This window comes from Hyla sarda, chromosome 8 (genome assembly GCF_029499605.1).
Source record: "Hyla sarda isolate aHylSar1 chromosome 8, aHylSar1.hap1, whole genome shotgun sequence".
Taxonomy (NCBI): Eukaryota; Metazoa; Chordata; class Amphibia; order Anura; family Hylidae; genus Hyla; species Hyla sarda.
Window position 1 is genome coordinate 67,174,769 of NC_079196.1, and position 24,919 is coordinate 67,199,687.

A 24,919-nucleotide genomic window follows, 5' to 3' on the forward strand; every position below is an offset into this window, starting at 1 on the left:
TTAGGAAGCAGACTGCCACGTGTCAGTATCGGAGGCCTGGAAGGTGTAATATACATTTGGCGTTTAGGGGTTACGGTTCCTGTAGGATTATGTAACGCCATTTTTATTCCATCCAGAATCTCTCTAGTGCCTGAATTACCCACAACACTAGATGGTATGTTTAATTCAGCCATGGCCTGGATAAATGTTTCCCATCCTGGAGGTATTTTGTTTTTAAGCAAACCATGACTTTGTGTTGTGTTACGCACCAAGTCCACCATATTAGATCCTGGAAGCACATTACCCTTGTAAATAAATTCACCTTTATCACTCCATGCCGTAACGTCTTTGTTCTGGACCAGCCTGCTTAACAACAGCTCTGCGTTTCTTTTAAACCGGGGATTGACATTATTCACAATCTCAGCCACATCATCACCGTTATCAGCACTGGCAGTTGTCAATTGTTGTGGACCAGGAGGAGGGGCCGTAATGAGGTTTAAAGAAGTTACCTCTTTTGCATCCTGTCTAGCAAGAACCAAGTATCTTTGTAGTATATCTGTGTATCTTTTAATTTTCATGTCATCAGGTAAATCACTCCGCTGTAAAACATCACTAATTTCGCTATCTATTCTTTCCCTAATATTAGATTTATTGAAGGTCTGCCGCATACATTTATTGACGATGATCTGTTTCCACCAGACAAGGTAAATTTGACAATTGTTGATGACCTCATGGAGAGCGCTAGCGAGAATAACGAAATCGAAAAAGCATTTACCAAGTATGTTCATCACAGAAATCTAAGTATATTATATTTAGTGCAGAACATATTTTGCCAGGGTAAAAAGAGCAGAACCATAAATTTAAATACCAAGTACATGGTTCTTTTTAATAACCCACGTGATAAATTGCAAATTCTTACATTAGCGAGACAAATGTACCCCGGGAAAACTCATTTCTTTTTAGAGGCCTTTGAGGATGCCACACGTGAGCCTTACGGGCACTTACTAGTTGATTTACGAAGCATTACCCCAGAACAGTATCGTTTAAGGTCAGGGTTCTTCCCACCAGCTTTACCAGCTGTGTATATACCAAAGAAAAATAGCTCAAAAAAGTAATGCTTTCACACTGCATCGCATTCTATGCGATGTACATAGTAGCGGTAAGATGTCGGAAAGATTAAGACGTAATTGGGATCTCTTAAAAACTCTAGTGAAATCCACTCCTTCAGTCAGAAAATCTATCTTGCGTAACGCTAGTGATGATTTAATAACTGCCATAGGGGAAATTGCTTTAAACATCTTAAAAGGCCGTATTCCCCTAAAAGAGCGGCAGAAAAATATACTAAAGAAGTGGCGTAAAGCTATAAGAAAGCTGGGTGATAAGACACTCCCCATAAAGAAAAAGAAGCGCTTAGTGAGTCAAACCGGCGGGTTCATAGGTCCGCTGTTGGGATTTGCAATTCCTTTAATATCAAGCCTGCTTTTTAACAAATAATGGAGCATGTGGAGAAAATGTACTTGGTGCCCAAACACGAACTTAACAAGATAAATCAGTACATTACACCTACAGCTAGCATACGACAGAGTGTAATACAGCGATTAGATAGCGAAATTAGTGATGTTTTACAGCGGAGTGATTTACCTGATGACATGAAAATTAAAAGATACACAGATATACTACAAAGATACTTGGTTCTTGCTAGACAGGATGCAAAAGAGGTAACTTCTTTAAACCTCATTACGGCCCCTCCTCCTGGTCCACAACAATTGACAACTGCCAGTGCTGATAACGGTGATGATGTGGCTGAGATTGTGAATAATGTCAATCCCCGGTTTAAAAGAAACGCAGAGCTGTTGTTAAGCAGGCTGGTCCAGAACAAAGACGTTACGGCATGGAGTGATAAAGGTGAATTTATTTACAAGGGTAATGTGCTTCCAGGATCTAATATGGTGGACTTGGTGCGTAACACAACACAAAGTCATGGTTTGCTTAAAAACAAAATACCTCCAGGATGGGAAACATTTATCCAGGCCATGGCTGAATTAAACATACCATCTAGTGTTGTGGGTAATTCAGGCACTAGAGAGATTCTGGATGGAATAAAAATGGCGTTACATAATCCTACAGGAACCGCAACCCCTAAACGCCAAATGTATATTACACCTTCCAGGCCTCCGATACTGACACGTGGCAGTCTGCTTCCTAAAAAAAGGACCCCACCAATTTTACAAACTGCCTGGTTAACTCTATGAATATTTGAAATATTAATGTACTATATTGTTTTGTAAATAAATATTATATCTACTATATACTTTTATATGATTATGTATTTTATCTCTTCAATAAAGCTTTTTAAACATTGCACTACTGGTCCGTTTGATTATGTATAAAGGTTATACGTATATGGGTCGGTCCTTGCCCGGCTTGAACTTTCAGGCATGCCCTAACATGTTTAGACATAGAATACCGCACACGTCACAGATATGGGAAGTTCTCCTGCACACGTCACAAATATGGGATGTTATTACCCAAAACATGTCCGGACTTGTCTGCATAGGGGGGCCGCGTAGAAATATACGTAATTTAGCCACATCCTACTATTACACAAAGCGCGCCCTATGAAAGCTATGCAGTTCATTCAGAAAGATTCATCGCTGCGAGTAGCAGCCCGTATAGTCTTCTCACCCCCCTAAAAAGGTTAGTAGATTTAGGGTTCTTTTTTAGACATATAGCTGTGTGTCTGTGAATTGCTTTTTACAGTATATTGAATATGCATTGTATATCTGTGAGTTAGTGTCAGTATTTTTTTTTTTTTTTTAATATACCACATAGCAAATTATAATATGCTATGTGGTATAATGTGTGTATGTTGTTGCATGATTTACTTTGGTATAAATGAAAAGCGGTTGTATTATTTTTTTCTGTCAATGTAATTGTGTGTAAGAAGCTGAGGAGATGGTGGGGGCTGGAATGTAGTTTTCATAGCAGGGTGACATCTGTTGTTAGAGGTGGGGGTGGGGTTGTCGTGGGAGACATGGGACAAGCTATGGGCGTTGTTAATACACGTAGTAAGGGGGCGTGGTACATGTCAAACATCCCCGGAAGGGGACGGCTGACGTGTTGTAAGGGGGGGCGTGGAAAGGGGCGTGGCACCTGTCAACCAACTTCCGGTGACAGTTTGACGAGAAATATCTATTCCTCACTACTCCCATGGAATAGGAAAAATTCAAATATACAAAAAAAGCATTACTCTAAGTTGTAGGGATAATAATTATTGTTTGGATAAGGATTATCGTCCGCCTAGAACAAAGCAATGTTCAGCGGGTTTGGATGGGCGTTCAGGGGCTGTGTGTCTCAAACTGCAGTGGAGCGTTTCAGGGAGTGGCAGCCCTTTCTTCAGCAGCAATTACATAAGGTTGGGATCCTGCAAGGGCCCTGCGGTCTCTCGATTTGTATGATATAACACTTTTAAATTGTATACCACATTTTATCTCCTATTTACAACTTAGAGGACTGCCTTTTTTGTAGATATATGCATATAATGTGCTGTGGTCCAAGTGTTGTGGATCTATGCCATTGGTTTTTATTGTCAGTGCTAGTTTTTACAGATTAGGCAAATATCATAGAAATAGTGCACAACAGGGTAAATCAGAGAAAAAATAGACATATGGGGAAATTTATCAAAAACCGCACAGATGAAAAGTTGACCTACTGCCCATACAGATTACTTCCTAAATAAATAAAAAAAATCCTTTATAAAATTAAAGAAGAAGTAATTCTGATTGGTTGCTATGGGGAATATGTCATCTTTTCCTCTGCACAGGTTTTGAAAAATCTCCCCAATAAACTTGAAATATGCATACCTGGTCTCGTCAATGTAAACTGCTTCCAATACTGATGCTGCATATTCAATATTATTCTTCAGGTCAGACACATTAATATCTCCTTTCTCAAGCTGCTTCACCAAACATCTCAATCTGTAAAAAAGAAAAAAAACACATATAGATATGTTACTAAATATTATTCTGTAACAGTAACACAGTAGCACAGACAGAGAACTGGGTGACCCGTAGCAAAGATAGAAATTAGGTTCCTTTCAAGGTGCTCTTTGACATTAAATTCCTCCTAACATGGAACAGAAGGTAATGGTATTTTCAAGATTCAATGACTCTTTCCACTTTCTTGTTTTCTAACATTGTGGCACATGCGGAGATAACATCAATGCCTCCAAACCACACAGCAGAGCAGCCTTGAATTTTAGGTACTATCCTGCTTCACCACATCAGTACTGGCTTTAAAGGGGTACTCCACTGACCAGCATTCAGATGTAAATGTTCCGAACGCTGCTTTCGCGCTGCGGGGGTTGACTGCGCCCCTCGTGATGTCATGACCATGCCCTCTCAATGCAAGTCAATGGGAGGGGGCATGAGGGCCATCACGCCCCCTCCCATAGACTTAAATTTAGGGGGCGTGCCTTTGATGTGACAAGGGGTGTAGTCGACCCCCTGCAGCATGAAAACAGCGTTTGGAACGTTTACTTCTGAACGCTGGCCAGTGGAGTACCCCTTTAAGCTGCACATGCAGAGCATATAATAAGAATTTTCTCTCTATTTCTCTCATCTCTACCCTATCAACACCCCCCATGGAAATGGAGAACATTGATAGGGAGAGGACAAGGGAGCTGCTAAAGTAACACCCATAAGGAGGATAAGACACTTTTTCCTGTTGCAGGAGCAAACAGGATTGGAACACACACTTTGTGGGAGCCTGTGGTAATGGTCAGAAATCCAGAGGGATCAGGCGGGCTTAAAAAACTGTTCTGAGCAGGGCTCTACTGCGGACACAGTATGTGGGCACAATTCCCTGGAAGGCATAATGTGTCAGCACTATTCTTGGGGGGCATAATGCATATGCACAATTCTGAGGGGGTTCTATGTGTGGGTGCTATTTCCTGGGGGACACAGTGTGTGGGGACTATTCTTTGTAAGGCATAATGTGTGGGCACTATTCTGTGAGGGCACAAAGCATTTACATGCACTACATATTCATTGAGAGGTTCTGCTTTACACAGGGTACCCTAGAATCCCATGTATAGAGGAGGGCGAGCTGAGCCAGTGACTGGTAGAACTTTTAAACATTGCTAGACTTGGCTCACGGGAGAATGGCTTCCATGGTAAAAATAGCAGAAGGAAAAAGAAACACGTGGTCTTTTGATGCCTATATGAAAGGAGGAGGTAGATGGAACATTGATAGGATGTCAGGGCCGCCAGGTTATCCAGTCATTGCTTGCATTTATGTGACATACAGCTCCCAAGCCAATCAGGAGACAGCATAGGGGTGGGTTTAAGAGGCTGATAAAGCCCTATATACTGCAATGAGGCTGCCATTTTGGAGAGAGAGAGCAAGAACTACTAATCCCAGAAAGCCTTCGCAAATCCAATAGAATTTCAGTGCAAGCTGAGCAAAGCATTAGCCAGTGGATTCACTCTCAGACAGTGACCTATTGTCACCTGCAGTACTGTGTCCAGTTGGAGCACTACGAATCCCAGCCAGCAGTGAATGAGCCTATAAAAGCTATCACATTACAATACCTCTCAAACTAAATTATGTGTGTTTTCTGGGTTTATTCAAATATATGGTATATTTTACCTGGGTTAAACAAAACTAGACATTTAAAAGCGTTGAGATTGAATGGACAAGATGTATTTTCTAGGTTTAATCAAATATATAGTATTTCATCCTGTGTTTAACATAACTATGCATTAACAAATTTAGAGCGAACACTGCAAAGTCATCTTAGGACAAGTTACCCATATTTTTTGGGTTAAATCAAACATACAGTATTTCCACCTGGGTTTAACATAACTATGCATTTAAAATTAAGAATGAACGCAGAATAGCCATCTTAGGATAAGAAAAATAAAACATAGCCTTTGTAGATGGCTTAACATAGATACACATTTCTAGAGTTGAGAGTGAAAGTTGACTAGTAGGTGTGGGATAAATAACCACCAAAACATAAAAATAGCCTCCAAATCTTTATATATATATATATATATATATATATATATATATATATATATATATATATATATATATATATAAAATGTGTGTGTCTGGTAAAGGAATTGTGTGACAGGGCAGAGGACAGAGCACCCCTGCTATGTCCTCTGCTTGTAAGAATGTTGGTGGCAGTACTTAGGTAGAAGATGGGCCCCATTCTGAACAACTGGGACCCCTGCAACATTTTGAGGAACCAAATCACCAATCCTGTTGCAACTCCCAAAACAGGGGAGTTTGTAATATTTTTTTAAACTTTTGAAAGTTTGTCAAAGTATTTCTTAACTACTGTATATTGAGACACTGTCACCAATCCTGTTGCTACTTCCAAAAAGGAATAGTTTTTGGAACACTTGCCATGGCATCTTCCAATACCTCTGTGTGCATTTTAAAGTAGAGCTGCCACTAACAATTATTTTTATTTATTCGCTATCAATTAATTGATTTGTTGTTTTAGCCCTACATACCTGTCTCTAAGCTGTGATCCGGTTCACCTGTTAGCCTCCTCCGTTCCAGCACTGGGTGGAGCTTCATGCCATCCCAGCTGCTGTTTCCCCAAGCCTTCTTGCAGTGAGGCCCATCAGCAGTGCTGTCATGAAGGTCTGCCCCGGCACCCAAACGGAGTAAGCTAACAGGTGAACTGGACTACAGCTTGAAGACAAGCATGTAGGGCTAAAACAACGACAATAATCGATAACAAAATGATAAAAACGATCTTTAGTTGCAGCCCTACTTTTTTTCCTTCTTTATTTCTTGCTTTCTTTCTATAGCTGCCACCAGAGCTATTTCTATCATAGGTTTTTGCCCTTGTAGACCTCTACACAAAAATACAACAAAAACCACAACAGTGATATGTTGTGCATAGCAAATATTTTATAAGATCCTACACCACTGTGATCCAATGCACCATTCGAGACTGGTTATATTTAATGTCTACATGACTGTTGTTACCGTTATTCACTCAATTTCTGGAGCTATACCTGCAGGATCGCACTTCTAACAGGCTCTTTCAACTCCCTGTGATTATTTCTGAGAACACAGTAGAATGTACCTATCAGCCCCAGAGAATAGGAGCTCCAGTAGAGACAGACACAGTAATACATTCACATAGAAATTGTAACCGAACTGTGCTGCTTCCTTCCAATGGTAGGCTTAAAATTTCATCTATCTAATTATGTATTGAACCGCTTCTTAGTTCTTTTTCCCAGCAGCATTCTGTATAAAAGAGATTTCTCCAGGATCTTGCAAAATGTGAATAAAGGCTGCAAAGAATGTTAATAATTATGTTTAAAAAGCTGCATCTGTAAAGGAAGCTATGAAATATGTATCCATTTTGGGCAGTTGCTGTTAACTTGTAGCTCCTATTATTCACAACAGTAAGAAGCTTTCTGCAAATAAGACAATAGGTCAGACAATGCTGCTCTTAAAGGGGAACTCCGGTCCTGCAAAACATATCCCCTATACACAGGTTAGGGGATAAGTGTCAGATTGAAGGGGGTCTGACTGCTGGGTTACAATCTCCAGAATGGGCCCTTAGCTTACCATTGAGGGCCTATCTCTTACCGTCTTGGCAGTGATGGCCCGCTCTGCCAATCACAGGCCGCAGTGATGTGCTACCTCAGCTTCTGACCTGATGTGCTACCTTAGCTTCTGACCTCCTATCAGACTCAATAATAGGAGGCCCATTTCAATATTAGCTATGGGGTCCCCATTCTTCTGGTCATGTTGATACAACACCCATGAGGAATGCCTCTACCAACCTAATTAATGGTTACTAAACATGTGACTTAAATAGGCATTGTCATTTGAACAAAAGATCAATAGTAGAAGTGAATATTAGAAACTTTGTACGATATCTTATTACACAAAAATGCTTCTTTCTCTTGTTATCAGACTTCTTCCCTCTCCCTTCTCTCCTGTGACAATGTATTCCACTCTGAAAATCCGCTCTGCTTTGTCCTGTGTCAGCAAGACAAGCCAATACAAGTCTATAGAGGGGGAAAAGGGAGCTCCACTAACCAGCTCGGGGAGAACTGCAAATTAAACATGAAGCCTGCCGAGCAAAAAAAATCTGCTGAAAATACCATATATAAGTTATATAATGGCCAGAAAAAGTGGTACTTTTTATATACACACACAGGGCAGCTTATCCTGAAAAGTCATCTGAAATGACAGGTACGCTTTAACAATTTATCCCCCTCTAGCTTTCTTTATTAAATCCCAGAGAAGCCCATTAGGTGTTAATCCAGTTTTATCCTCTATAGTGTGGAATTGGATTATGAATCCTGCTCTGTCTTCTCTTAAACAGTATTCTTATCTACAGCATGCCAGTTCATTCATTCTGTACTCAATAGTGTTCTCCTGCCAGTTTCCGTGCACATCACAGACCACTTCTTCAGATACCTAGGGCATACATTTATGTTTTTTAGCAGTAGATTCATTTCAACTGCTGACAGCTCTGTGGAAATTCAGCTCTTTGATATTTGTCACCTGATCAATTGCTGCAGACTGCTCTGTGCCCTGTGCCCTCTGTGCTGAACGATCTTACAGGTAATCAGTAGTTTTATCCACAAACAGCATGGCCATTAACATTGACTGAGGACAATCTAGCCATACAATCTAAGGTACATATAAAGTACATTTGAGATTGGGAAATAGATTCACCCACAGACTAGTCATTAGAAAACAGCATTTAGTCTCTTTAAAGGGGTTCTCTGGCCCTAAGACATCTTATCCCCCATCCAAAGGATAGGGGATAAAATGTCTGTTCGCAGGGGTCCCGCCGCTGGGGACCCCCGCTATCTCGCATGAAGCACCCACCTCTCGGAGCTGCATGCAGCGCTGCAGCCTAGCAGTCTGCCAGGTCACGACTACGGGGCTGGAGTATCGTGACATCTGGACTCCGCCCCATGTGACGTCACGCCATGCCCCTGCAATGCAAGTCTATGGGAGGGGGCGTAATTACATGCAATTACAAAGTTGTTTAGAATAGATTAATAAACAACATATAAAAAGTTTTTTTGATGACAGGTACTCTTTAACCCCTTAAGGACTCAGCCCATTTTCCTCCTCCCCTTCAAAAAATCATACCTACCGTATTATCGGGGTATACCACGCACCGGCCTATAACACGCACACTCATTTTACCAAGGATATTTGGGTAAAAAAAGTTTTTTACCCAAATATCCATGGTAAAATGAAGGTGCGTGTGTGTGCATGCGTATACCCCGATACACTGTTTCTGACCCCGCAGAAGCCCCCAGGAAAGGCAGGGGGAGGCTCCCCCTGCCTTTCCTGGGGTCTAGAGCCCTGCAGCCGCCGCTTCTCTCACGCTGGCTATCTGCGCCGCTGCCCGTTCTCTCCCCCTGACTATCGGTGCCCCATTGGGGCCGATAGCCAGGGGGAGAGAAGCGGCGCCGGCAATGGGGCAGCGGCGCCGATAGCCAGGGGGAGAGAAGGGGCAGCGGCACCCATTGCCGGCGCCGCTGCCCCGTTGCCTCCCCCATCCCCGGTTGTATAATTAACTGTTGCCGGGGTTGGGTCCGGGCTACTTCAGGCCTCCGGTGTGCATCCCCTGCGTTGTTGCTATGCACTGCACGCGTGGTGACGAGTGACGTCATTGCGTCCCGCAGCGCATAGCAACGACGCAGGGGACGCACACCGGAGGCCTGAAGCAGCGTGGACCCGACCCCAGCAACAGGTAATTATTACAACCGGGGATGGGGGAGGCAACGGGGTAGCGGCGCCGGCAATGGGTGCCGCTGCCCCTTCTCTCTCCCTGTCTGTCGGCGCCGCTGCCCCATTGCCGGCGCCGCTTCTCTCCACCTGGCTATTGGCGCCGGCAATGGGGCAGCGGCACCGATAGCCAGCGGGAGAGAACGGGCAGCGGCACCGATAGCCAGGGGGAGAGAAGGGCCGGCAGCAGGGCTCTAAACCCCAGGACAGGCAGGGGCAGAGAAGCCAGCAGCGATGGCAGGTCTCTGCACCTGCAAAGCCGCTGCAGTTTATTGATTTAAAGCGCCCGCTTTAAATCATTGAACTGCAGCGGCTTATCGGCGTATAACATGCAGGTAGACTTTAGGCTAAAAATTTTAGCCTAAAAAGTGCGTGTTATACGCCGATAAATACGGTATTTTAAATTTTCCTCCACAGACTAGTATGAAGGCTTGTTTTTTGCACGAACAGTTGTCCGTTGTAATACAAGCACTCACTTTACTATAAAATGTATGGCACAACCAAAAAAATACTATTTGTTTGGGGAAATTAAAAAGAAAACCGCAATTTTGCTAATTTTGGAAGGTTTCGTTTTCACGCCGTACAATTTAACCTCTTCAGGACACAGGGCGTATGGATACGCCCTGCATTCCGAGTCCTAAAGGACACAGGGCGTATCCATACGCCCGTGGGAAATCCGGTCCCCACCGCTAGTCGGTTGGGGACCGGAGCCGGATGCCTGCTGAAATCATTCAGCAGGCACCCCAGCACATCGCCCAGGGGGGTCCTGAGACCCCCCCATGTCGGCGATCGGAGAAAATCGCATGTCAATTCAGACATGCGATTTTCTCCAATTCCGGGCTGATCGGGTCTCTGGTGACCCCATCACCCGGAAAATAAGGCTGATCGGAGTTGTCAGCAACAGCCCCGATCAGCCTAAGGGATAGGAGTGAGGTCGCAGAGCTGCGATCTCCTCCTATCCCCTGCCATTAGTCAGAATGGAGTTCTGACCAATGGCAGCGCAGGACAGGGGGTTGCCATGGCAAACCCCCGTTCTGCCCACCCCTGGATGTCGAGGGGATCTGGGAAGAAGATGGAGGCCGTACCTGCAGGAGAAGATGCCTGGGGACCCGAGATCTTCGCTGGAGCCTGCTGGATCAGGTAGGGAATCGACAGTGGGGGGGAATTGAAAGTGAAAGTAAAGCGATCTTTACTGTGGCAACCACTAGGAAGGCCAAACTGCATCTCCCAGCATGCCCAGACAGCCAAAGGCTATCTGGGCATGCTGGGAGTTGTAGTTTTGCAACATTTGGAGGGTCACAGTTTGGAGACCACTGTTACAGTGGTGCCCAAACGGTAGCCCTCCAGATGTTGCCAAACTACAACTCTCAGCATGCCTCGACTGCATGTAGTTCTGTAACATCTGTCCCTTCATGAAATTTTTGAAAATTGCTGCTCTACTTTGAAGCCCTCTAATTTTTTCAAAAAGCAAAAATATGTCCATTTTATGATGCCAACATAAAGTGGACATATTGTATTTGTGAAGAAAAATAAATTTAAATTGTGAATATCCATTTTCCTTACAAGGAGAGAGCTTCAAAGTTAGAAAAATGCTAAATTTTCAACATTTTCATGAAATTTTGGGATTTTTCACCAAAAAAGCATGCAAGTAACGCCGAAAATTTACCATCAAAATAAAGTAGAATATGTCACGAAAAAACAATCTCAGAATCAGAATATTCGGTTAAAGCGTTTTCACGTTATTAATTCGTAAAGGGACAGTGGTCAGAATTGCGAAAAAGGGCTCAGTCCTTAAGGTGAAAAAGGGCTGCGTCCTTAAGGGGTAAAGGTAAAAAAGACGTGTTCTTTATTCTTTGGGTCAATATGATTCAAATGATATCCATGATAACATACTTTTCTATTACTGTTGTGCTTAAAAAAAAATTGCAAACTTTTTAATCAAATTAGTATGTTTAAAATCCCCCTATTTTGAAGACCTATAACTTTAAAATTTTTCCGTATAAGCAGCCGTATGAGGGCTCATTTTTTGCGCTATGATCTGTACTTTTTAATGATACCATATTTGCTTATATAAAACTTTTAATACATTTTTTATCAATTTTTTTGGAATGAAATGTTATAAAAAAGCAGCAATTTTGGATAATAATTAACCTTATATTTTAATAATTCTGATATTTCCGCACACGGCGATACCAAATATGTATATAAAAAAAAAATGTATACACTTTTTGGGGGTGAAATAGAGAAAATGGGACAGTTTACGTTTTTATTGGGGAGGGGGGGTTTTCACATTTTTTTTATTTTTTTTTACTATTTACTTTTATTTGTACATTTGTACATAGGGAACTATTTATAGCAATCATTCGATTGCTAATACTGTTCAGTGCTATGCATAGGGCATAGCACTAATCAGTGTTCTCGGTGATCTTGTGCTCTTGTCTGCTCGATCGCAGACCAGAGCAGAAGACCCATGGAAGGCAGCGGAGGCAGGTGAGGGGACCTCCGTCTGCCGTTCTGGATGATCGGATCACTGCGGCAGCGCTGCGGGCGATCCGATCATCCATTTTAGTGACCGCAATGCTGCAGATGCCGTGATCTGTATTGATTACGGCATCTGAGGGGTCAATGGCGGACATCCGCGTGATTGCAAATGTCGGACATTACCAGCAGTTCTCTGGCTGCTATCAGCAGCCGGGACCTGCCGCGCATGACCCGAGCATCGCATGTATAGGACGTAAATGTACATCCTTGTGCGTTAAGTACCACCTCGTGAGGACGTACGTCGTTAAGGGGTTGAACTACACTTCCTGTTTTATATATATATATATTTGTATATATATATATATATATATATATATTTTTTTTTTTTCCCTAACAAACCAAGAGTAACCATGATTTGCAGTACAAATATTATTAAACAGAAGAAACTTTCAGCTCACCATATGCCTATTCTGAATGGAGAGAGTGTCCTGCGGCAGGGAGCACGGAATATAAACGCCAAGCCATATCCTTGGTTATTCAGCAATCCAGAAACAAAATTCAAGGGCTCCAGCACCACAAAAAAATGGTAGTTAAAATGTTTTAATTTTTATTCCCTAATGCTTTTAAAGCATTATGGAATAAACATGTGAATTTTTTAACTACCATTTTTTGTGGAGCTGGAGCCCTTGAATTTCTTTTCTGTATTGCATGATTTGTAGTGTTTTTGTAGTGTTTAGTTGACACATCTATAGCTTTCTCTTTCTTTAGTACAGAGCATTAGTCTCCTGTTCCTTCAAATACATGCCGTATATACTCGAGTTTAAGCCTACCCGAAAATAAGCCGAGGCCCCTAATTTCACCCCAAAAACCCAGGAAAAGTTATTGACTCAACTATAAGCCTAGGGTGGGAAATACATCATCCCCCATGTCATCATCCCACACCCCCCTTCATCATCACCGCCTGTCATCATCCCCCCCTTCATCATCCCCCCTTCATCATCATCGCCTGTCATTATCCCACACCCCCCCTTCATCATCACCGCCTGTCATCATTCCCTTGTCATCATCCCACACCCCCCTTCATCATCACCACCTGTCATCATCCCCTTGTTATCATCTCACCCCCCCTTCATCATCACCACATGTCATCATCCCACCCCCCTTCATCATCACCACCTGTCATCAGCCCCCCCCCCTTCATCATCACCGCTTGTCAATGTCTGATTACAGTGGTCTTCAACCTGCGGACCTCCAGATGTTCCAAAACTACAGCTCCCAGCATGCCCGGACAGCCATCGGCTGTCCGGGCATGCTGAGAGTTGTAGTCTTGAAACATCTGGAGGTCCGCAGGTTGAAGACCACTGCGGCCTTCGTCATCATCCAGACCCCCACCACCCCCTTTAGTTCTGTACTCACCTCCGCTTGGCGGGACATTAGGGTGAGCTGGTCTGGACCATCTGTGCTGCAGGGACCGTCCGGTGGGGAGGGAATAGAGACGTTGCCTTGACGGCGCACAGGGACGTTGCTCATGAACGTCCCTGTGCGTCGTCGTCAAGGCAATGTAACTATTCGAGGGCCTGGCCCGAAGCGTGGAGAAGAGGCCCCCCCGGTGAAGATGGACAGCCCGGCACGACTATCCCTCCCCACTGGACGGTCCCTGCAGCACAGATGGCCCGGACCAGCTCACCCTAACGTCCCGCCGAGGGGAGTACAAAACTAAAGGGGGTGGATGGTCTGGATGATGACGAAGGCCGCAGTGGTCTTCAACCTGCGGACCTCCAGATGTTTCAAAACTACAACTCCCAGCATGCCCGGACAACTGATGGCTGTCCCGGCTTGCTAGGAGTTGTAGTTTTGAAACATCTGGAGGTCCGCAGGTTGAAGACCACTGAAGGGGGAGAGTTCAATCGAGTATAAGCCGAGGGGGGTGTTTTCAGCACGAAAAATCGTGCTGAAAAACTTGGCTTATACTCGAGTATACACGGTAATTTACACCTGAAAGAAGCCGCCATTTTGGGGCTGAAATACAATACATTTTTAACTGAATGCTGTGAGCCTCCTTTTTCTTTTCTTCTTCTTTTTTTATCAACATACCCATGTAAGGGTTTTTTTGTGATTAGGTTAGTAGGTTACTAACACAAGATATGAAATGAAAAATATTAATAATAATAATTAAAAAAAAAAAGGTAGATGGCCCATTAGGAGAAACTTCAGTTGGGGCACAGTTATCCATAGATCAAATGTATACCGGTAAATTATATATTTGACAAATTTAAACAGATTATGCACATCAGCCATATCCAATACAATAAGATAATTTTGTGAAAGCTCTGAATAGACAAACATGGGGGAGACAAGACTAGAGGGAAGGGGGTAAGGACAGGCATCTTTAGGCATAACATCTGTAAACTCTTGTTAGTCATACAAAACTCATCCTATAACCAAGTTGATTTTTTGTATTGGCAGCATTTTAGTGTATCATTTGGAAAAGGGTGGGATAAAAAAAAAACTGCAATTCTGAAAATTTTTAGTTTTTCTTTTTTTACTTGCTTAGGATCACCCCCCTTGTCTGCTGACATTGTACCTATATTGCGCATGTGTTGCTGACCTGGCCTCTTTCACCCAATTGGGGACCACAGTTTAGTGCAGATCAGCCAAGTAGGTATGGCATCAGTTGAGTGGCTTGGCGCTTCCAACTCCTGATTCCCTGCTTCAAAGTGACAAGAGGCTCTGTGCCAAGCAAAGCTTGTTGTTACAGTTATGTTGGGACACTCCTGATGGTGCCTCGCCGGGACCAGATATGATGTGGGAGAAGGGGAAGGCATGTCTCTGACACTTGGTTGTAGGTATTACAGTCTCCTATGGCAACATGGGATGCAAACAGTCATGACATGTAAGTCACGTGGCACTAACTCTGGCTGGAAGCCCACAAAGAGCAAAGTGTTTGCAAAAGAGTACTAGTTTAGATATCCCCTTCCCTGTCTAGATGATTCTCTCCTTTGGAGCAGGAACAGGAAACTTGAGATTAATTTTCTCCTTGACACGGACTGAAGACAGTCGTGGGTAAAACTTCCTAAAAGGCCATGACCATCGTGACTGGTCCAGAGCTAACTCAGGTGAACTTTAGCAAATGGAACTACATGTTAATACACTGACAAAGCCAGGGCTTGGTTACTTGCTTCACAGCAAGCTAAAGGGGTACTCAAGGGGTACTCCACCCCCAGACATCATAAGATGTCTGATCGTGGGGATCCCGCTGCTGGGGACCCCTGCGATATCCCTGCTGCACCCGGAGTTCATTTAGAGTGTTGGGTGTAGTGTAGGAGGCCCGTGACATCACGAGCCTCCTCCCCTGATTGCCAGTCATACGGCATGGAGTGAAGTTTGCTCCGTGCACCGGATCCGGGGTACCGCAGCCGAGTTCGCTGGAGTCCCCAGCGGCGGGACCCCTGCGATCAGACATCTTATTCCTTAACCTTTGGATAGGGGTGGAGTACCCTTTTAAGTTTAAAACAAGGAGTCTCTTCCAAGCCTAGATCTCCTTCTCCTCATGTGGCCTAGTAAGAGGAAGACAGGAACATCTGCACGCTAGCCCACTGAAGATACAGGATTGGACTTGAAAGACTCCACCCTCAGAACCTTCTTACAGTTTCTACATAGAAATTTGTCTGACAGCTGGTCATGTGACCATTGAGCCTTACACATGTTATACAACAGTGATGGCAGTAAAGAGCAGAAAGTTCATATACATGTTTATGTACCTTGAGAACTCCTCAGCCACAACAACTTAATATCGCAGCAGTAGGAAGGTAATCTCCTTCCAGTATGTTTGTGGGGAAATAGAGGAATTCTGGTCTATGATCAAGAAGCAGAGCATCAGAATTTCCTCAAGTGTGTCAGAAAAAAGATTTAAACCACTTATGAAAAAAATAAATGTATACACGCATTGAGGTTTTATTTCCAGAGAAGAGACCCATATAAATCATGGATCATTGTAATAAGGGAACCGGCCACTGAGTCACAAAACTGGTAACAGGTTACCTTTAATCACTAGTACGGATCTTTGTTGGTGTGTGTCCTCTCCTATTCAGATATGAAATACAATGAATAAAATGTATCTACAGGGTTTTCGACACCAAGATCTTTTTGGGCATATTTGTCAACATGACCAAGCAGCTCAGTTCAGGCCCCTATAGACAACCAGGAAATTTCCATGGCATTGAAGGTCATTTCTTTTCTAAAAAGAATATCCTGCTGCCATTAATAATAAAGCAATGATTCATCTTGCTCTAACAGATACTTAAAATACTTTCTATAATTTATAAGAAACATTTTCACTAAATTGATCCCTGCTAGGTATTAGCACACGACGGGGGATCTAGTCCCTTGAAGTATTGGCCCGGAAATTAACCTTTTCATACACTTTCCAATATGTACAAAAGTGCTATTAAATATTTTAGGATATTATCGTAATTTATTCATGAATTCCACTTTTATTCTTTTTTGGTACTTATTAAATTATTTGCCTTTGCTTGTGACTATAATTTTTATTAAATCTCTTAGTCTTTATTACTTTTGCACCGTATTCCATTCCTAGTGATTACACTTTCTGCAAGATCCAGGTGTCAAATAGCTAGAAATACAACTTATTGGAAATTTCAAATTAATATCTTTGACTTTCCAGAACATTTTTATACACAAGCAACATGAGCTAACATAGAAAGCGATAAAATGGTCAGCTTATCTATCTATGGTGCAAATGACCACCAAACATTTAGTACCAGCACCATTTAGTAGTATACTATTGTATGAAGACTTAATTAAAAAAAATTCCATTAAAAACAGTTTAATGGGGTACTCCAGCCCTAAGACATCTTATCCCCTATCCAAAGGATAGGGGATAAGATGTCTGACCTCGGGGGTCCTGCCGCTGGGGACCCCCGCAATGTTGCATTCGGCACCCACCTCTTTGAGCTACACGCCTCTCTGCCAGCTCACAAACTGCCGGGTGCTGACCACGGGGCCGGAGTATCGTGACATCACAACTCCACCCATGTGTGATGTCATGCCCCGCCCCCGCTATGCAAGTCTATGGGAGGGGACGTGGTGGTGGAGGCGGGGCATGACATCACACAGGGGCGGAGTCATAACATCATACAAGATTGCAGGACCGACGGGACCCCCGCGGTCTTAGGGCAGGAGTACCCCTTTAACTTTAGCAGACAGAAAAATAGCACTCATGTAGTTGGCAGGAACAGAAACAAAATGCATGGAAAACACTTTTTAAATTGTGACTTCATCCTCAAAGGGGTATTTCGGTACTTACAAACTTTTCCCCTATTCCAAGCCCCCCCGTGATCTTCTGCCCAGCGCCCTGGCTCTTCCCATGCACAGAGCTGTTTCGACCTCCACACGAAGCGGTGACCACTTGTCACCTTCATGCATCTCTATGGGGGAGCCCGAGATACATGGTTCTTAATAGAAATGCATGGAAGGGGACATGTCGACCACCAATTTGTGCATTGTTTTTAAGTACTGCAGTGCCCTTTTAAAGAGGTACTCTGGTGCATAACAAATGTGTTTAAATCAACTGGTGCCAGAAAGTTGAACAGATTTGTAAATTACTTCTACGCTACTTATCTATTGCTTAGCAGCTACTCTATGCTACAGAGAAAGATATGTAGTTCTTTCCAGTCTGACCAGAGTGCTCTCTGCTGACACCTCTGTCCATGTCAGGAACTGTCCAGAGTAGAAGCAAATCCCAATAGCAAACCTCTCCTGCTCTGAGCTTTTCCTGACATGGACCGAGGTTTCAAAAGAGATGAGAGGATCCAGACTGGAAAGAACTACACAACTTCCTCTGGAGCATACAGCAGCTGATAAGTACTGGAAGAGTTTAGAATTTTAAATAGAAAGTGATTTATAAATCTGTTAAACTTTCTGGTACCAGTTAATTTGAAAGCAATTTTTCCACCAGATTACCCCTTTGACCATAGCCTCAGACAATATGATTGAGGATCAGGTTGCAATCTAAAATGCTTTAGCCTTACATGTTTTCTCTGTTTTTTTCCAACCACACAATTTTTTTTGTCTACTAGAGTCAAACCATGTTTTTAATAAAATGAACAGATTTTATGTAAAAAAAAATTATAACATATCCAAATTATAACATATCCAAATCGGTCTGATAACAAGCTCATTGACTGTGATGAACATGCACTATTACTAAAGCTATCACTAAAGTATATTACTGACTATAACTTGCATTAGGTTAGTTATAACATGGTAGCAATGTAGATATAGTCAAGACAACTTGCTGAAGTTTAAACCAAGCATAAGAATGGGCAAGGAAGGGATCTAAGTGACTTTAAACATAGCATGATTGTTAGTGCCAGATGGGCTAGTCTGAATATATCAGAAACTGACAGAAACACAGTAACTCAAACAATCACTTGTTACAACCAACTTATACAGAATACCATCTCTACACCAACAACGCAATGAACTTTGAAATAGATGGTCAACAGCAACAGAGGACGACATTGGGTGCTACTCTTGTCAGCTAAAAACATGAAACTGAGGCTACAACTCGTACAGACTCACCAATGAAAATGGAAGACTAGAAGAACATTGTCAGTTCAGATGAGTCTTGATTCTAGCTGTGACATTCAGATGACAGGGTCAGATTTTGACATAAACAACATGAAAGCATGGATCCATCCTACTTTATATCAACGCTTCAGGCTGGTGGTTGTGGTGTAATGGTGTGGGTACATTTTCCTGGCCCACTTTGGGACCCTTATTTGCAATTGAGTATTGTATTGTTGATGACTATGTCCATCCCTTCATGACCAAAGTCTACCCATCTTATGCACCATGTCACAAAGCTCACATCATCCCATACATGACAATTAGTATACTGTATTCCAATGGCCTCCACAGTCACCAGACCTCAATCCAATAGATCACCTTTGGGATGTGGTGGAACAGGAAATTCTCATCATGGATGTGCAGCCAAAAATTCTGCAGCAACTGTGTGATGCCATCATATCCATAGGGACCAAAATCTCTAAAAAAAATGTTTACAGCACCTTGTATGAAGGCAACCGGGTACTAGCAAAGTGTGCCTAAAAAAGTGGTCAGTGATCATGCTTTACAGAATGTAAAGTATTGGAAAAACAACATTGATCCAGCAGGAAATTCTGGGGGAGTTTAGCTCTTGATACCTACAAAATTGTGAATGAATTGGTGAACTACAAAAGAATGATAATTGGTCATCATAATGTTTTGTCTTGATGCCCTCTGAACAGAATTATTAAACACTTTGGTAGTGAAAATTTTAAAGGAAAACTGTAATTACTTTTATGCTACCAGAATCATATCTCATCGGTAGTCATTGAAGGCTTCTCCCCACCCCACCAGCCTTGAATAACCAACCTCTTCTGTTTGGGGATTTTTAAGAACCTGAAGGGTTAAACATCCCTGAGAGAGTTTGTTATTTTGGTTGCTGGGCTACGCCTAGCTTTCTGATTGGTCAGTTGACCTTGTTGGCTATTCACCTATGTAGCTGCCTATATATATCTTCAGTATGGTTATCAGACCTTGCCTGCGAAAGAGGTTATCTCCAGTAGCTAGCGTTTATTCCTGATCTTCTGGTATTCCTGACTTCTCGGCTTGGCTTTCTGACCTTTCTTTTGTATTTGTGATTTGGCACCTCTGACATATCCTGGTAAAGACTCGGCTAGCTGACTTTGACTTATTGTGTATATTTGTTTTAAATTATTTCTGTTTTTTCAGTGCTTCCTGACTGTATCACGACCTTTGTCTGTTTTTTGTAGTTTATTTTGTTGACAGTGACTTCCTTCACTTATTTAGGAAGAGACCATCACCTCGATTGTCGATCCGCTTTTTAGGGCGGATAGGCAAGTAGGCAGGGTGAGAGGAAGTAGGCGAGAACAGGGCTGCACTCCTTCCCTGCCCATACATGACAGGGATCTCTTCTTTTAGAAAAAGTCACCAGGGGCTGCCCCAATGAAGGCAGCATAAAAGTGATAACGGGTTTTCTTTAAGCTTTTGTATGGAGTAATTTCCAGCATAAAATGTAACCAAAAGTTTAAACCTAAAAGCACAAATTTGGAGAAAAAAAAATATATATAAGAAATGGTGACATTGCAATGATTTATTCTTTTCCAGTAAAAACTAGATAACTCTAATCCAAAAATCTTGATCCATCTTTTTTCTTTTAAATAAATTTATCAGTGAGAGAAGAGGAAACGCAGAATGACAAGTGTTTATGAGCAACTGACCTAACATGATATTCGAAGCAACAATTTGGTTTAGATGAATATCTGAACATTGTCATTACTCATGTGACTCAAAATCTGGACACCATTTCTGTTAATATTTATTACAGCCTTTAGACAATGATAGAAGTGACCCCGTATGCGACCCCTATGTCTGCAGATCAAATAGCTGCAAGAAAATGTTCGTTTTAGACATGGTCTGAATTCCCTTGTGACCTTGATTCAGATTTTAATTATAAAATGTTGGCTCATATGATCATCTTCAGCAATTATTACATTCTCTGTGCTGTTTAGGTCAAAAAGCCTTCATGTCAACATTTCTTTTACTGTCTGATATTTTGGCATAAACATTGAGATGTTTTTTTCAGTATGGTTAGAGAAACCTTGACTCCCTATAAAGAGGACCCCACAGGTCGCTTCGCAGATTTTGGAGCTGATTGTTTTTTTAGACACTCCCCCTTCTCATTTTACTATTTATGTGTGCTATTAGTTTGCTGTTAATACAGTTTTTATATTAAAGGGTGCTCAAGTTCATGCTCCACTAACAAATGAACAGTGGTTATTGCCCCGCTGACAGTCTATAGACATACAGAAGTTTCAGTTTGTAAAGGAGATAGTCATCACTTTTGTCAATAGAACAAGAACCTCAGCGCTTTATTTTTTGGAACTAGTGTTATGGATAATAGATACAAAATGTAGATCATTCATCTAAGATGGTGGTTGAATCCTGTACTACGCCCTGTGTGACCATCACCTTTTGGCACAGAGAAATTATGATGCAATACTTATGTAAAGTAGTCTGGTGCTTAGTTAGAATGCTTACACAATGTGCTACACCCTACTGAAGTATATATCTTGTGTGTACGCTATATAATAAAACAGAGAGCCATTTTGACTCAATCATGTGTCAATGTGATTTTTCTACGTGCACGTATTATCTAATTTGGCTCATGACTTCAACCTAGAGCACAAGGCAATGGTAACCGCCTACTTTTCAGTGTAGGACCTAATTAGAATATCTACCACTGAAAACTTATGGCATCGGTAGCTAATAAACAGGAGGAGGGTGTCTCTAAATAATAAAATGCGCCCGAATTTGTGAAACAGTGGCTCCCCATGGATGATGGAGGTTGATGTTTTTGGAATAGGCCACATATCCCTTCGTACTTTTTGTTTAATCACAGCTTGGGGGGCATTCACATCTCATGAAGTTATCCCCTAGCCTTAGGATAAGGGATAACAAGCTGATTTGTGGGAGTCCAACCACTGGGAGACCTACTGATCCTGAAGAATGGAGACGAGAGAGAGATTGATTTCATTCACTGTTTGAACTCTTACTTGGCTGTTAAATTAATAAAGAAAAGGCTAATTAAATGTTTTTTTTCTAGCTGCCGTTTAATTTTCTGCCATTTAATTCTCTAAGGGCTTGTGATGTTACGTTTGTTACAAAATGTTAAAGGTCATGGGCACTTCCTTTATTCTAAAGAAATCGACAGACCCCTTTTATCAGGACATTTGTACACAATGTCATGTAGATCATTTTCTTTGCTTCATTTGTACTTTACTCATGGTGAAAGGAATGAGGAATAATACACAGTAGAGCTACAGCTCATATTCTCAGAATTAATTGTATCAGTTTATTTTATGTCTTCATTATGGATAAATATTGCTATAATATGCAGGGCCATAAATTTTAAGAGTTGATGCTGCAGTATATAAAATAGGTTCACTTTGATTCTGGAAATCTGGTCGATGTAGCATTATGTTTTATGTTTGAGGAATGAAGAATGGACAGATTATTTAAACTGCAAGTCTTGTGTCTTCCTTCCTGACCTGTTTTATGTAAAACGTTCTTTGTGTTTGTACTGTGATATGTGAGCAGATGCTTTATCTTCTATGATGGTGCTTTGTCTTCTAGAATGTGTAAATATCAGACTATGTTCACACAGTTTATGCTTGCACTTACAAGTGAAATGAGACCCACATTTTTAAAGCTTTTTTTTTTTTTTTTTTTGCATATTTTAAGTTTATTTTTTCTGCATGTTTTAGGCAAATTGGGTATTTGCAAATGTTTTTTATATGTAAAAAAAAATAATATGGACATAAAATACTTTAGGCTTACTTTAAAGGGGTACTCGGGTGGAAAACAAATTATTTTAAGTCAACTGGTGCCAGAAAGTTAAACAGATTTGTGAATTACTTATATTTAAAAATCTTAATCCTTACAGTACTTAGCTGCTGAATACTACAGAGGAAGTTGTGTAGATCTTTCCAGTCTGACCACAGTGCTGTCTGCTGACACCTATGTCCATGTCAGGAACTGTTCAAATCTGGTTAACTTTCTGGCACCAGTTGATTTGAAAAAAATAGTTTTTCACCGGAGTACAATAAAAATGCCTTACATAAAATGCCTTACATTTTTGGGTTAACATAGACTAAGACGGAACTTGTACTGCTGATTTTGTAATAAGCCAAAAGCATTCTGTTATTTAGATAGACAAGGCTCTCTTCTACTCTGTCTAGTTATTACTAGATCTGAAACTATTGTGTATTTATTGTGTAATTGTATTTACATGTGTTTATCCCTGTTTTGTGGCATAAATATTGGAGCTATGTGTACACAATAATACTGTTCAAAGGCAGCAGGACTAAGCGTGGCATTTAGCACAGCTTGTAATCTTATAATGTGTTAAGTTGTGGTTTTACCTACAACTGTTGGCAAAAGTTTTAAATGGGTTATCCAGGAATATAAAAACAGAGATAATTTATTTTAAGAACTGTTCCCTGTCTGTCTCCAGGTTGGGTGTGGTTCTACAGCTCAGTTCCACTGAAGTAAATGGAGCCAAGTTGTAAGACCACACACAAACTGGGGACAGACGTGGAGCTGTTTATGTAAGAAATTATCTCTGATTTCTATTCCTGGATAACCCCTTTAACTTAAGACTGACATAAATTTTGATTTTTAGATGCGCTAAACACTAAAGCAGCAAAAATGTTGTTGCTTTAGTGTTTTTAAATCTTTTAGTCAGATTTTTTCTTATTGTATACTGGTATACAGTTATAAACATTTCATGAGTTTTTTTTTTTTTTATACTTAGATTGACAAATAAATCAGGGGAGATTTATTTAAACCCGTCCAGAGGAAAAGTTGCTGAGTTGCCCATAGCAACCAATCAGATCGCTTCTTTCATTTTTGAAAAGGCCTCTGAAAAATTAAAGAAGCGATCTGATTGGTTGCTATGGGCAACTCAGTAACTTTTCCTCTTGACAGGTTTTGATAAATCTCCTTCATCAGGTTTATGCAATGACTCAATATGTACTGACCCTTCTTTTTCAATCCTTCTGCAATTCACCCTGGCATGCTGGATGTCACCTTCTGGGACAAGCCTGATGACAACCCATTCTTGACTAATCTATGCTTGGAGTGTTTGTTTTTGTTTGTCCATCTTGTTTTTGAGCATTGACCACAGGTTGGGATTTAGATCTGGGGAGTTTCCTGGCCATGGACCCAAAATGTTAATGTTTTGTTCACTGATCCACTCAGTTATCACTTTTGCCTTGTGACATGGTCTCCATCTTGCTGGGAAAAGCATTTTTCATCACCATTTTGCTCCTGTATTGTTGGGAGATGTTGCTCTTGGAGGATGCTTAGGTACCAGCAAGTGCCAGGACCATCTGCTAAAGAGGATTCAGTTACAGGAATGGGTCAACACAGGTGCAAAGTAGAGCCCTGCATGAGACTAGTTTTCTGATGCCGCTTCCGCCCGCTCCTTAGGAATTTCTGACCAATGCCAACAGCTCCTGCAAGGTGTTTGTTCCACTCCCGCCCTCTCTCGAGAGCATGTGTGTCCAATCCTGCCTGCTCCCGGTAACATACATATTTATGGACACTAGGGTGCAATGCTCTGCACCTCATATAGGAATGTACAGACAAACAGAAATGTGTACAGAAACTAGGGTGCAATGCTTTGCACAAAGTGCATTCCTATCCTATATGTAGTGCAATCATGCTCTGCTCACACCCCCATGTGTATAGGAATGTACAGACACTAGGGTGCAAGGCTCTGCACACTAATATGAAGGTGTAGAATATTGCACCCTAGTGTCTGTAGATTCCTATATGAGGCATGCTGGGAGTTGTAGTTATAGAATAAATGAAGACCCCAGGAAGACCTGTTGTTTAAAAGTTACTGCACCACGCTGGCATACTGGAAGCCCGGAACAGTCATTGTCCTACTTTGCCTAGCAGCCAGAGGCGTAGCTATAGAGGTAGCAGAGGTAGCAGTCGCATCAGGGCCCTGGTGCCTAAGGGGGCCCCAAAGCACATCTGCCCCATGAGAGAGCAGTACAATAGTTGGCAT

The 24,919-nt window shown here is 41.8% G+C and overlaps 1 protein-coding gene across 3 annotated transcripts in view; it reads right to left on the reverse strand.

Annotated features, from left to right (window-relative positions):
- Positions 1–24,919, reverse strand: part of PDE1A (phosphodiesterase 1A) — a 421,223-nt gene that overhangs the window by 60,871 nt on the left and 335,433 nt on the right. For all 3 annotated transcript variants that reach the window (XM_056533525.1, XM_056533526.1, XM_056533527.1), the window contains exon 2: positions 3,843–3,956. In XM_056533525.1, the coding sequence (XP_056389500.1) occupies positions 3,843–3,956 (114 nt within the window). The remainder of the gene's footprint in view (positions 1–3,842; positions 3,957–24,919) is intronic.